The sequence below is a fragment of the Oncorhynchus masou genome, chromosome 6 (genome assembly GCF_036934945.1).
Source record: "Oncorhynchus masou masou isolate Uvic2021 chromosome 6, UVic_Omas_1.1, whole genome shotgun sequence".
NCBI classification, from domain to species: domain Eukaryota; kingdom Metazoa; phylum Chordata; class Actinopteri; order Salmoniformes; family Salmonidae; genus Oncorhynchus; species Oncorhynchus masou.
In genome coordinates this window covers 69,201,981-69,214,823 of record NC_088217.1, presented here as the reverse complement: position 1 = coordinate 69,214,823, position 12,843 = coordinate 69,201,981, and the positions used below count along the sequence as shown (strand labels likewise).

The 12,843-nt window shown below is 42.5% G+C and overlaps 1 protein-coding gene across 1 annotated transcript in view; it reads left to right on the top strand.

The window, feature by feature from the left end:
* Positions 1-7,191, top strand: part of sh3bp4a (SH3-domain binding protein 4a) — a 27,922-nt gene extending 20,731 nt beyond the window's left edge. The window contains exons 4-5 of the mRNA XM_064969500.1: positions 6,424-6,612; positions 6,849-7,191. Coding sequence (XP_064825572.1) covers positions 6,424-6,612; positions 6,849-7,073 — 414 coding nt within the window. The 3' untranslated portion in view covers positions 7,074-7,191. The remainder of the gene's footprint in view (positions 1-6,423; positions 6,613-6,848) is intronic.
* Positions 7,192-12,843: the final 5,652 nt, after the last annotated feature.

Genomic DNA, 12,843 nt, shown 5'->3' with positions numbered 1-12,843 from the left:
CATTGCTATGCTGAAACAGGAAAGGGCCTTCCCTTTAAGGCTGCTCAGCCATGGAAACCCATTTCATGAAGCTCCCGACGAACAGATCTTGTGCTGACATTGTTTCCAGAGGCAGTTTGGAACCCGGTAGTGAGTGTTTTAACTGAGGACAGATGATTTTTACACGCTATGCGCTTCAGCACTCAGAGGTCCTGTTCTGTGAGCTTGTGTGGCCTACCTCTTCGTGGCTGAGCCATTGTTGCTCCTAGACCTATCCACTTCACAATAACAACATTTACAGTTGACCAGGATAGCTCTAGCAGGGCAGAAATTTGACAAACTGACTTGTTGGAAAGGTGATATCCTATGACGGGGCCACTTTGAAAGTCACTGAGCTCTTCAGTACAGGCCATTCTACTGACAATGTTTGTGTATGGAGACTGCATGGCTGTGTGCTCAATTTTATACACCTGTCAGCAACGGGTGTGGCTGAAATAGCCGAATCCACAAATATGAAATTGTGTCCACAGACTTTTGTATATATAGTGCAGCTCATTATTATATAAAAGTATCTTAATAGAAGATAACCGAGATGAAATGATTCAAATTACTCACAAAGCGTTCATTCACAGGTGTGACCACCATATCCATAGCTCTGTCAAGCCTAAACAACGCTGTGCTCTATGGGATTTACTAGCCTGCCTTCCCTTTTTTTCTGAGTCGCTAGCATGGTCTGACAGGTGTTTGTCAGTTGAAATGTGAGGAGAGGAAAGGAGACATTGGTCAGGCCAGATCGCAGGCCGGGGGGGGGGGGGGGGTGAGCGACCAACGCAAACTGACACCGCTAAGAATTCTCAATGTGAAGGATGGCGTTGCTCAGGTAGTAGACAATTGAAATGCCATCCCACTGCTCATCACTGAAATAGATCCCAACGGCCAACCAGAAAGACAGAGAGAGACACCTGCAGACTCCACAGAGTAGCTAGACATTAGGCTATACAAGTAGACTGCATTTCTCTCATCAATGAATATCACATGAGGATCTCTATGGGTAGCAGAAAGACACCTCCAGATTCTTTCTTTCTTTAACCTTTATTTACACGGGGTGTCGTATTGAGACCCAGATCTCTTTTACAAATGATCCCTGTAATACTACAGTACACATATAAAAGACCCAGTATAGTCAAAAACATGATATCCCTGTGTATTATATACAGTGAAAGTCAGAAGTTTACATACACCTTAGCCAAATACATTTAAACTCAGTTTTTCACAATTCCTGACATTTAATCCTAGTAAAAATTGCCAGTTTTAGGTCAATTAGGATCACCACCTTATTTTAAGAATGTGAAATGTCAGAATAATAGTAGAGAGAATGATTTATTTCAGCTTTTATTTATTTCATCACATTCCCAGTGGGTCAGAAGTTTACATACAGTCAATTAGTATTTGGTAGCATTGCCTTTAAATTGTTTCAGGTGGACTTCCACAAGCTTCCCACAATAAGTTGGGTGAATTTTGGCCCATTCCTCCTGACAGAGCTGGTGTAACTGAGTCAGGTTTGTAGGCCTCCTTGCTCGCACACACTTTTTCAGTTCTGCCCACATATTGTCTATAGGATTGAGGTCAGGGCTTTGTGATGGCCACTCCAATACCTTGACTTTGTTGTCCTTAAGCCATTTGCCACAACTTTGGAAGTATGCTTGGGGTCATTGACCATTTGGAAGACCCATTTGTGACCAAGCTTTAACTTCCTGACTCATGTCTTGAGATATTGCTTCAATATATACACATCGTTTTCCTGCCTTATGATGCCATCTATTTTGTGAAGTGCACCAGTCCCTCCTGCAGCAAAGCACCGCCACAGCATGATGCTGTCACCCCCGTGCCTCATGGTTGGGATGGTGTTCTTCGGCTTGCAAGCCTCCCCCTTTTTCCTCCAAACATAACAATGGTCATTATGGCCAAATAGTTATATTTTTGTTTCATCAGACCAGAGGACATTTCTCCAAAAAGTACGAGCTTTTTTTATGGTGGTTTTGGAGCAGCGGCTTCTTCCTTGCTGAGCGGCCTTTCAGGTTATGTCGATATGACTCGTTTTACTGTGCATATAGATACTTTTGTACCTGTTTCCTCCAGCGTCTTCATGGTCCTTTGCTGTTGTTCTGGGATTGATTTGCACTTTTCGCACCAAAGCACGTTCAACTCTAGGAGACAGAATGCGTCTCCTTCCTGAGCGGTATGATGGCTGCGTGGTACCATGGTGTTTATACTTGCGTACTATTGTTTGTACAGATGAATGTGGTACTGTCCGGTGTTTGGAAATAGCTCCCAAGGATGAACCAGACTTGTGGAGGTCTACAATATTTTTTCTGAGGTCTTGGCTGATTTCTTTTTATTTTCCCATTATGTCAAGCAAATAGGCACTGAGTTTGAAGGTAAGCCTTGAAATGCATCCACAGGTACACCTCCAATTGACTCATATGATGTCAATTAGCCTATCAGAAGCTTCTAAAGCCATGACATAAAATTTTAGAATTTTCCAAGCTGTTTAAATGCACAGTCAACTTAGTGTATGTAAACATCTGGCCCACTTGAATAGTGATACAGTGAATGATAAGTGAAATAATCTGTCTGTAAACAATTGTTGGAAAAATTACTTGTGCCATGCACAAAGTAGATGTCCTAACCGACTTGCCAGAACTATAGTTTGTTAACAAGAAATTTGTGGAGTGGTTGAAAAACGAGGTTTAATGACTCCAACCTAAGTGCATGTAAACTTCCGACTTCAACTGTATATATCCATACTATCAGGTTGGAATAATATTGTGAAATTGTGAAAATGACCAAAATGCCCTTTTATTGTTAAAGTTTGAAAAGCCCGCCTGAAATTTCAGCCTATTTTGGTGGGAAGGAGGAATTTTAATTAAAAATAATCCGTAAATATTAAGTGTAATCAATCTTTAAATATGTGATTGTGATAAATGAATACAAATTTAAACAATAAATACATGTAATTCATTTTGTGTGTAGTAAGACACTACAAGTTGAGAATGACTTTGCACAGACACTTTTGACAAATAGATATGGCAATGATTTCAGTCACCACTGCCATCATCCTAGGTACTGTACACACCATTAAATGAAATGACTGAAAGTCACCGTTCGGCCTGCTTTCGCTATTTCAAACTACAGAGAAGTTTATAGACTGCTGATGGAGAAACTTTTCCCTCACCTATAAAGTCCCTGGTTGACTTTAATGAGCAGGTTGAGTCCTTGTTACTGTGTTCCCCCCTCCTGTCTCTCCTCTCCCCTGCTGTTAGTCTCAGGGACACTGTGTGTGTGTGTGTGTGTGTGTGTGTGTGTGTGTGTGTGTGTGTGTGTGTGTGTGTGTGTGTGTGTGTGTGTGTGTGTGTGTGTGTGTGTGTGTGTGTGTGTGTGTGTGTGTGTGTGTGCGTGCTCATTTCCCTGCCTTTTAAATGCAGGGAGAAGAGCCAGACAGGCTCATTTGGAATGGAGCTTAGAGAGATAACTGCCTCTGAGAGCTCTGGTGCACAGGGTAAATTTGAGATGTCAGTCATGTCTGTCAGGGCTTTCCCCCAGTGGACATGTGGATCAAGTCAAAGAGGCACATGCACACATACACGCACGCACCTACGAAAGCACACACACACACAGAAAGAGATATTTTGAAGGATGTCACTACAGCTTCCTCATTTTCATCAGCCTGCTTACCACTGGCTTTCTGAACGAATGGGAGGCGCACACACACATATAGGATGCGCTTCAGAAAATGTCAGCGAGTTACGTAGTTTTATCATAGGTTTAGATTAAGAGTTGAAACGAGAGGTGAATGGCATAAGGCCTTTTGGATTTGGACATTTTTATAAGGCTCCATTGCACTCTGGAATGTTTGAAAAATAAATGAGATCACTCAGTGAACTGTGCAGGAGGTCATTCAAAAGAGCTGGATTCCTTTTTATACAGTACCTCTCTGAAGATAAAGATAATGGAGTATGACATTACTAGCTATTGGTTTCATAAAAGAGTTCTGCATGAACCATAGTACATTATCACAAAGTTTTTGGTTTTACTCATGCTATGGGATATAACTTAAGCAGCATTCAAGCATTGTTTATCTGCTGCCATGGAATAAATTACCCAACTCCTCAGCACTGTATGGGAAAAAGACATGTCATTTAGTTTGAGTTTTCCATGACAGGAAGTGATTGAAGGATTATGAAGATAGATGTTGAGTTAAGAGGTTTAAAGAGACAGTGATTCAACTAATCTTCCTGCTGGTTGAAGGCTATATGACACAACTGTGACATGGTAACTAGAGTTGCGTTCCAAAGGGTGCTCCATAAGGGTCTGGTCAAAAGTAGTACACTATATTAGGGCCCTCAAACTCAACTCTGGACCTCGAAGCCAGTTCCACACCATTTTTTTCATTGTTCCCCTCTAGTCAGGAACTGACTTAGATCTGGGACACCAGGTGTGTACAATTCGTTATCAGGTAGAACAGAAAACCAGTAGGCTTCGAACCTCGTAGGATAAGAATTGAATACCCCTGATATATGGCATAGGGTACCATTTGGGACTCACGCTAGTGACTACGCTACCATGTTGACTCCTTGGCCCTGCCAGACCAGTGTCAGATGTTGTGAATGACACAGCATTAGGTCTGTGATTGAACTGAGTCACTCCCCACTGTGTAATTCACAGTTGACTCAGTTGCCAGTGTTGGCAGATGGCATAAAAAGCCGGGCTCAGTAGCCAGACAGGTGGTGGTGATGGAGGACGTTATGCTGCAGTTCTATTTGAGTAACTTTGACAGAAATGTGAGTTCTGATTCAGCAGTCAGTGCAGAACAGAGGCCAGCTCATTAAAACATTGCTGTTCAGAGTCAGGCCAGGTGGCCGAGGTGACTGGAGTAGCACTGGAATGCTTTGAAGACAGTGTATGTGTCCCAGTAGCACCCTATACCCTATTTAGTGCCCTACTTTTGACCACGGCCCATAGGGGACTTGCCCAGTTAAACAAAGGTTAAATAAAAAATGTAATAAATATAGGGTGTTTCCCAACTCCAGTCCTCAAGTACCCCAACATAACCCTGGATGAGCACACCTTTTTTTTTTACCTTTATTTTACTAGGCAAGTCAGTTAAGAACAAATTCTTATTTTCAATGACGGCCTAGGAACAGTGGGTTAACTGCCTGTTCAGGGGCAGAACGACAGATTTTGTACCTTGTCAGCTCGGGGATTTGTACCTTGTCAGCTCGGGGATTTGTACCTTGTCAGCTCAGGGAATTGAACTTGCAACCTTTTGGTTACTAGTCCAATGCTCTGACCACTAGGCTACACTGCCGCCCCACCTGATTCAACTATTCATCAAGCCCTAAATGAGTTGAAGGAGGTGTGTTTGTCCGGGGCTACAACATAAATATATGCTGTTGGGGGGTACTGGAGGACTGGAGTTGAGAAACACCGATGTAGGGAATAGGGTGCCATTTGGGATGCAAAAGGGACTCAGCTCCCAGTATGCCTCATTCTCTTTCTGCAAAGCAAACAAATGCTGGCTCTTCTGTTTAGATACAGTACTGTGCAAAATATAGATAGTGTACCTGTCTCGGTAGATCCTGTCAAGTCGCAGGCAAACTCTCCAGAGAGACTTTAAAGTTGAAAAAACGTTTATGTATTATCTGCTTTGTAAGATATAGTGGTGAAAAATACGCGGCCTCTTATTGACAGGCTTAACTGGTTGGCTCAGACTTGAAAACATGAGTTCCTGTACATTAAAACATATTGTTTTTTTATTGGGTTGTACTTTCCATTATCCTTTGATATTATATACGTAGCCCTCCTGGGTTGTAGCCTACACAGTGCAGACATGCTGTGTGTCAGCCCACCTCCTCGTGGGATCCTGATAGACTTGATTAACTGTCTCTCTGTTTCTTTCACCCCCTGTTCGTCTGTGGTGTTTCTGGCGGAGAGAGGAGGGGATTACTAGTGTATTTTCTCTGGCCTCCTGGTTTTATTCTCGTTCCACACATATGTGTGTCTGTGTGGTAAGACCTAGAGAGGCTCTTGTGAATCATGCTCTAATTCATCCTTGAGAGTTCACAGCAGGCTTTATAGAGAGTCGGGAGGGATAGTGTAGCCGTAGTTAGAGACGCAAATGTATTGTATCAAGACAATACCCTGGCCCCGTAATGCTGTTCCTCCCCACTCCTTTCACTATGTCTAGAGAGTCATGTCTTTACCCCCTTTAATGGTGAACACCATGTGACACAATGGTGTGTCATTGCTGATCTTTGGGGTGTGTTTTTTGAACTGTTGTGTCGTAGCAAAATGTTGTCTTCTGTTGTCGACGACTTATGCTCCAGCAGGAATTCAAAGCCTGAATTAGTAAATCAAGTGGTCTTTGTGCGGCTTTTCTTCTAGGCCCTGTTGAAGATGGACTGCCAGGGTCTGGTGGCCAGGCTGATCATGGACTTTGTCCTGCTGACCACGGCCGTGGAGGTGGCCCCGCGCTGGAGGGAACTGGCTGAGAAGCTGGCCCGGGTAAACAAGCAGCAGATGGAGCAATACGAGGCTCCACACAGGGACAAGAGCGGCCTGGTGGACAATGAGGTGAGATTATCAGCCCATTACTTCTAGGTACTGTAACATTTACTGGGTTTGACTGGTGTTGGCTGCCTCAGATGGCTAATCGAAATACTAACCCTGCCATCTGGTTCTTGTGTGCAGTGTTCTTTGGAATGATTCTCTCTCCCCTCTGTTGATCTTAAAGGGTTTTATGAGTACATTGGATTGATTGATTGATCGTTTGTTCAATGACAGTCAATTGATTGATTCTATGTTGACAGTCAATGTGGAAGCCAGCCTATGACTTCCTGCTGACCTGGGCGGCCCAAATTGGGGACAGCTACCGGGACGTGATCCAGGAGCTGCACCTGGGCCTGGACCGGATGAAGAATCCCATAACCAAGCGCTGGAAGCACCTCACCGGAACCCTCATTCTGGTCAACAGCCTAGATACGTTACGCAGCTCTGCCTTCAGCCCTGTAGGACAGGGGGACTATGCCATTTGATCTGAAACCAGCTACGTCTGAAATGGCATCCTATCCCCTAAATAGGCTGCGTTTACACAGGCAGCCCAATTCTGATCTTTTTCAGAGCTGATCTGATTGGTCAAAAGACCAATTAGTGAACGAAAGATCAGAATTGGGCTGCCTGTGTAAATGCAGGCATAGTAGGCCACACGTTTTTGGCTGGAGCCTGGTCAGAAGTAATGCACTATGTAGGAAGTAGTGAGTCTCAGGAGCCATCTGAGGGGTGGTTCCTAACTCCCACTGACGTGAAATGTTAACTTACTCATACATTGACGTCAGTGGGAGACTGGTTGAGCGTTTGGTTTAACTTGAAGTTAGAGTTCACACCCAGAGATATTTGAAGCTATGTCAGAAATGGTACCCTATTCCCTACATAGTAGTGCACTAGTTTTTGCAAGAACCTGGTCAAAAGTAGTGCGATATATAGGGAAAAGTGTGCCATTTAGGATGCACACTGAGTCTCTGGAGCTTGGCACTATGGATCCAGCAGGACTACTACTGGTATCCTCCAGCCCTCAGGATGACCAATCACCAATTGGACCTTGACCGTAGCTGTTATTCCTTGAACTTTCAACTCTTGACCCTGCTCCCATCCTGTTGCACAGGACTACAATGGTTTGTAAACAGTAACCACCACTTCACACAGAGCACATGTTACTGTAGGTCTGTTTCTCTAGCGGGTTAAACACTCAACACTCTCATTGGAATTTACAGTAGATTATTATTAAGCCACAATACTATTTCTAAAGGGTGGTTTTTAATCTGTATTGTCTTTTGCTACACCTTTTTTTCTACAGAAAGTGGCATAGCACTCATTTTTATTGCTTTTTCCCCCACTAAATATATACATTTACATTTACATTTAAGTCATTTAGCAGACGCTCTTATCCAGAGCGACTTACAAATTGATATATTTCAAATGAAAAACGTACAGAAACTTGATTTCTGAAGTGCATTATATTATACGCCACCTCTTTGGATTTCTATTTCTATCCCCCTTAAGTGTTCCTGTGCTTCAAATCTCTTTTTGACTGCACTTTGTACTTTTTGCTTGCCAAAACAGTTAGGTGCTAGCCTAGATCACAGTTTATTGTTCTACACAAAAGACTCATAATTTCAGAGTAAACCCCGTTTGGTTAGTTTCCTCTACGTTCACTTTAGGACAAAATGCGTGCCACAAAAAGCTGAATAATAATTACATCATGTATCCAACAAGGATCTTTTCTCTTTGTTTCCTGAAAGTTTAAAAGCAGAATTACCTCACAACATTGTCTCTTCATTTCATTTGTTTAACCGGCAGTAACGGAATGAACTATTCTTTTGAGGAATTAAATTGGCAGTGATGGTTTCAATTGCTTGGTACGCCATTTTAAAGCTTGTGAACTAGTGAAGCCTTTTTGACCTTGATTTGCCCAGAAATATATTTTGGTTGCTGTGTTTTGCAGTTTCAATGATACCCTTTATCAATCAAAAGCTCAAACTGTGGAGCTTTGAACCTTTATACAGTCTATCTCTTTGTGTAACGCTACTGTGTGTTTTCAGTGCAAGAGCTGTGTTTTGTATGTTTTGTGAATGCAGATGAAATGTCAGTAGTATTATTTGCGTAGTTAAATGGTCACACTGGTCTGTGACGGTACCGATTGACAAGTTCTGCACATCGATGCCTCCATTAGTTGTTGTCTTTACCTGTTGGTTCATATTGACTCAATAAAATGACTGACAATTCTAAAGTGCCTCTGTCAGGCAGTGTGCAGGTTCATGGTCGGAATTTGTGTTCCGTGATTCTACATTCACATTGACATTATTCAACATGATTTGTCTCACTATGGCCCTACACAAAGGAGCACAGTGGAAGAATAGCCTAGGATACAGTGTTTTCTGGTGAGGAGTTATTGGACTCTTGGGCTAGTGGCCAGTTGGCTTGTTTGCTAATTTAAGCACTTGCATCAGGCTGATTCAGGAGAACAATCTCATACTGAATTTAAATAACACAATTAATTGTAGACTTGCAAAAGTTTTTTTGTATTCCCATAAAAAAAGGTACTTTTCATGAGGTAACTGATTAATGAATTAAGCTAAAACAATTCTGGAATTCATGAAAACACAAAGATATTATAATGAACAACAAATCACAGTAATATATGGAATGATTAAATACTGTATGCAACAGGATCTCACACACAAATTTCCAGTCTTGACGTTCGTCCAACTTGCGCCAAGGTCTAATTGCAAGTCAAACGGCAAATTATGCCATCAAAAAATGAGATTGGGTTGCAGCGACTGTCTGTTAGTTACATTTGACATTTGAGTCATGTAGCAGACGTTCTTATCCAGAGCGACTTACAGTTGGTGCGTTCATCTTCAGATAGCTAGGTGAGACGACCACATCTCAGTCGTAGTAAGTCAATTCTTCCTCAATAAAGAAGCTAGCAGCAAAGTCCGTGCTAGCAAGACAAGTGCAACTTTTATTTGTATTTATTTGAAGGTTGAAAAACAGATGGGCTGCTGCATTCTGGATAAGTTGCAGGGGTTTGATGGCAAAAGCGGGGAGCCCAGCCAACAGATAGTTGCAGTAGTCCAGACGGGATATGACTAGTGCCCGGATTAGGCCCTGCGTCACTAGTTGTTTGAGTTCGTGGGAGGCCTTGGTTGATCTGAGTTCAAGCAATATGAGAGTGGCTACCCAAGCCGAGGCATTACACATAGTTCAGTAGAAGGATGTTTAAATGTATGAAACGTTCTCTGTGCCCAATATTGAAGGTAGAGCGCTCATTGGAAGGGCACTGCAGCAGTTGAATCAATGTGATTTCCATAGGTCTGATCGAAATGTACCACCCCCTCACCTCTCCACAGTCTGGACAGAGAGAGGACAGGCTCGACATGCATCTATCAAAAGAGAGGAGGATGAAGGAGAAAGAGGGGGAGCAAAAAAGAGGAGATGGAGAAGAGTGGCCAGACACCAATGCATTCCTAAACGTATAGATCACATCTAGTATTGTGTTGCTGTCTGTCCTGTCGCACCTTTATATAATAATAATGGGGTTAATTAATTAAACTCAATCTATGATAATTATTCCTCCCTAACGGAGACAGACTCCCCATGGCGACGGAGGGGCACCTGCAGTTTCCTTCTTCCTGCTTCCATATGAGTCACCACGGCGATAAACATTCCTCCCTGCCCGTCGCCTGGTTACAGCTCAATGGCCTTCACCGTGCGTGCTCAGAGAGAGGGTCACACCATTGTCTGGGGTTCGACCCTCTGCTTGTGAATCATGCATAAACCAATGAATGCCCATGAGACATTAAGGCCAGTCCAGACCATACACAGTGTATTGGGACATTGAGGATGGCTGTGAAAGAAATCCTCACGCAAATACAAAGTACAAATGCAAAGCAGGCCTACAATCGTCACTTTCTCAGATAAGCTGAAGAATTGAAGCTTGGGACAGGGCAGGGGCTTAGTTTCCCGGGCCCATGTTTCACCTCGTGTTATTTTATTTCTCAAATTGTAAATGAACTGTTATAGTCAAAAGAGGTGCCTAGGCTAGTGGGTTTTATAATGGAGGAAGCTTTTGAGGTAATGATGATGTGATCATTAGTCTACAGATGGAAGATGTTGTGAGCTAAGGGCAAGGCTTGTCCCATTTACTAAATGTTGTTTGATTTCATATCCTGTCTCCCTGGGATCATGAATAATCACCTCTGTCCCTGACTTCGTGTGTGTGTGTGTGTGTGCGTGTGTGCTCGTCCGTGCACGTGTGTATGTGACTCCATGGTGTGTGTGCCAGTGTGTCCATGTGCCAGCGTATGTGTGTGTGTTCACTCAAAGTACTGTAATTTATAGGCAGGGAGAACATATTGGCTGAATGTGCTGCTTTGATGATTTGCTGTCTCCATGGTAACCTCTCCATATAAACACTTGCCAAGGGAGTGAGCTTGCCACTGTCTGAGAAGAGGGGGAAAGCACTTGAGTTTCTACTGCCAACAGCCTGACACTGAGGGAGAGAGAGGGGGAGGGCCTAGTCACTCTACCACACTACACACAGTGATCATCATAAATCTTGTTGATTTCAATTCAATGCTTCTACAATATTGAAAAATATTTTAGCTGTGAAAAAATAAATAACCTAACCAGGCAACAAAACGCTGCAAACCTAGTTTCTGGTGAAACCAGTGTAGGCTAGTTACAGTTGTCTTACTCTCTAGGCCTGGCCATATAAAAATGCTGTCCTAAGCAGTATACCAAATGGCCTTGTTGCTACTTTTCCTGTTCACTTTCTCACTAATGTTCCATGGAGTCTTGCAGAGTTCTGTAAATTATACTGTCAGCACATGAGAGTAAGAGTATAGTCAGGTGGGCGGGAGGAGGACAGGACAGGAGGGAATGGCCAGGACACCCATGGCACAAAGGAGACACTTTAATTAACAGTCTCACTAGTTCAGCAGCGAAGGGAGACTGGTACTCTCTCTCACTCTCTCTCTCCCACAATGTCTGTCTCTCTCTCGTTCTCTATCCAATCCAGGCTGCATCACATCCGACCGTGATTGGGAGTCCCATAGGGCGGCGCACAATTGGCCCAGCGTTGTCCGGGTTTGGCCCGGGGTAGGCCGCTATGGTAAATAAGAATTTGTATATTTTGGAGACAATTTTGTTTTCAAACAACCGAAAGTGAGCAGTTGTAACTGATTTACCTAGTTTACCTAGTTAAATAAGGGTTTACATTTAAAAATTTAAAAATAATCAATAGGAGGTTATTAGACCATCCCCTCTTCTAACTATACTCTGACATGACTGGAGTTTCATTTAACCCACAGTATATTTCTGCCACACAGTTGTTCTAAATAAGTTGACCTATTTGCTTATGGTTTTGCCTACACCTAGTGACCTGCTTCTTAAATGATATGAGCAAAAAATATTCAATTTTCAAAGGGCCTATTTATATAACGAATGTGAATTCGGAGGGCAGAAATGATTAAATATTAAAGCATTAGACCTCTCACTAAAGGCATCAGTCATACAAAAGTTATACTTAAATCCGAAATGGTTCTCCAGTAAATTGGTAGGAATGTCTCACCCCATGTTCAAGAATGGCCTTTTCCCCTTTATTCAGATTACAACTGCTCACTTTCGGTTGTTTGAAAACAAAATTGTCTCCAAAATATCGTTATTTTTTAAACAAGCCTTAGAAACTTAGTTGCAATTTCAGTTTAATCCACCCGAAACGAAAGAACAAATAATACAACAAATATAGTGTGGTTAAACTTAAATATATTAATTGATAAAAAATAAAAAATAAAAATTGAAGGGAAAAAAAGAAAAAAGGTATGACTTTTGTAAATGATATTCTATGATGAGAGGGGTTGAACGGAGATGAAGGGTGCCTCTGGCCTGCTCGCCTCCCTACCACTGAGGAAGTACAGTTCCCGCTCAGCCCAGTCAAAACTGTTTGCTGCTCTGGCCCCCAATGGTGGAACAAAAAAGACAGCGGAGTCAATCACCACCTTCCGGAGACACCTGAAACCCCACCTGTTTAAGGAATACCTAGGATAAGATAAAGTAATCCTTCTCACCCCCCTTAAATGATTTAGATGCACTATTGTAAAGTGGCTGTTCCACTGGATGTCATAAGGTGAATTCACCAATTTGTAAGTCGCTCTGGATAAGAGCGTCTGCCAAATGACTTAAATGTAAATGTAAATGTAAGGGTGGGACTAATAACAACAAGATAACCAATGTAAAACATACAGG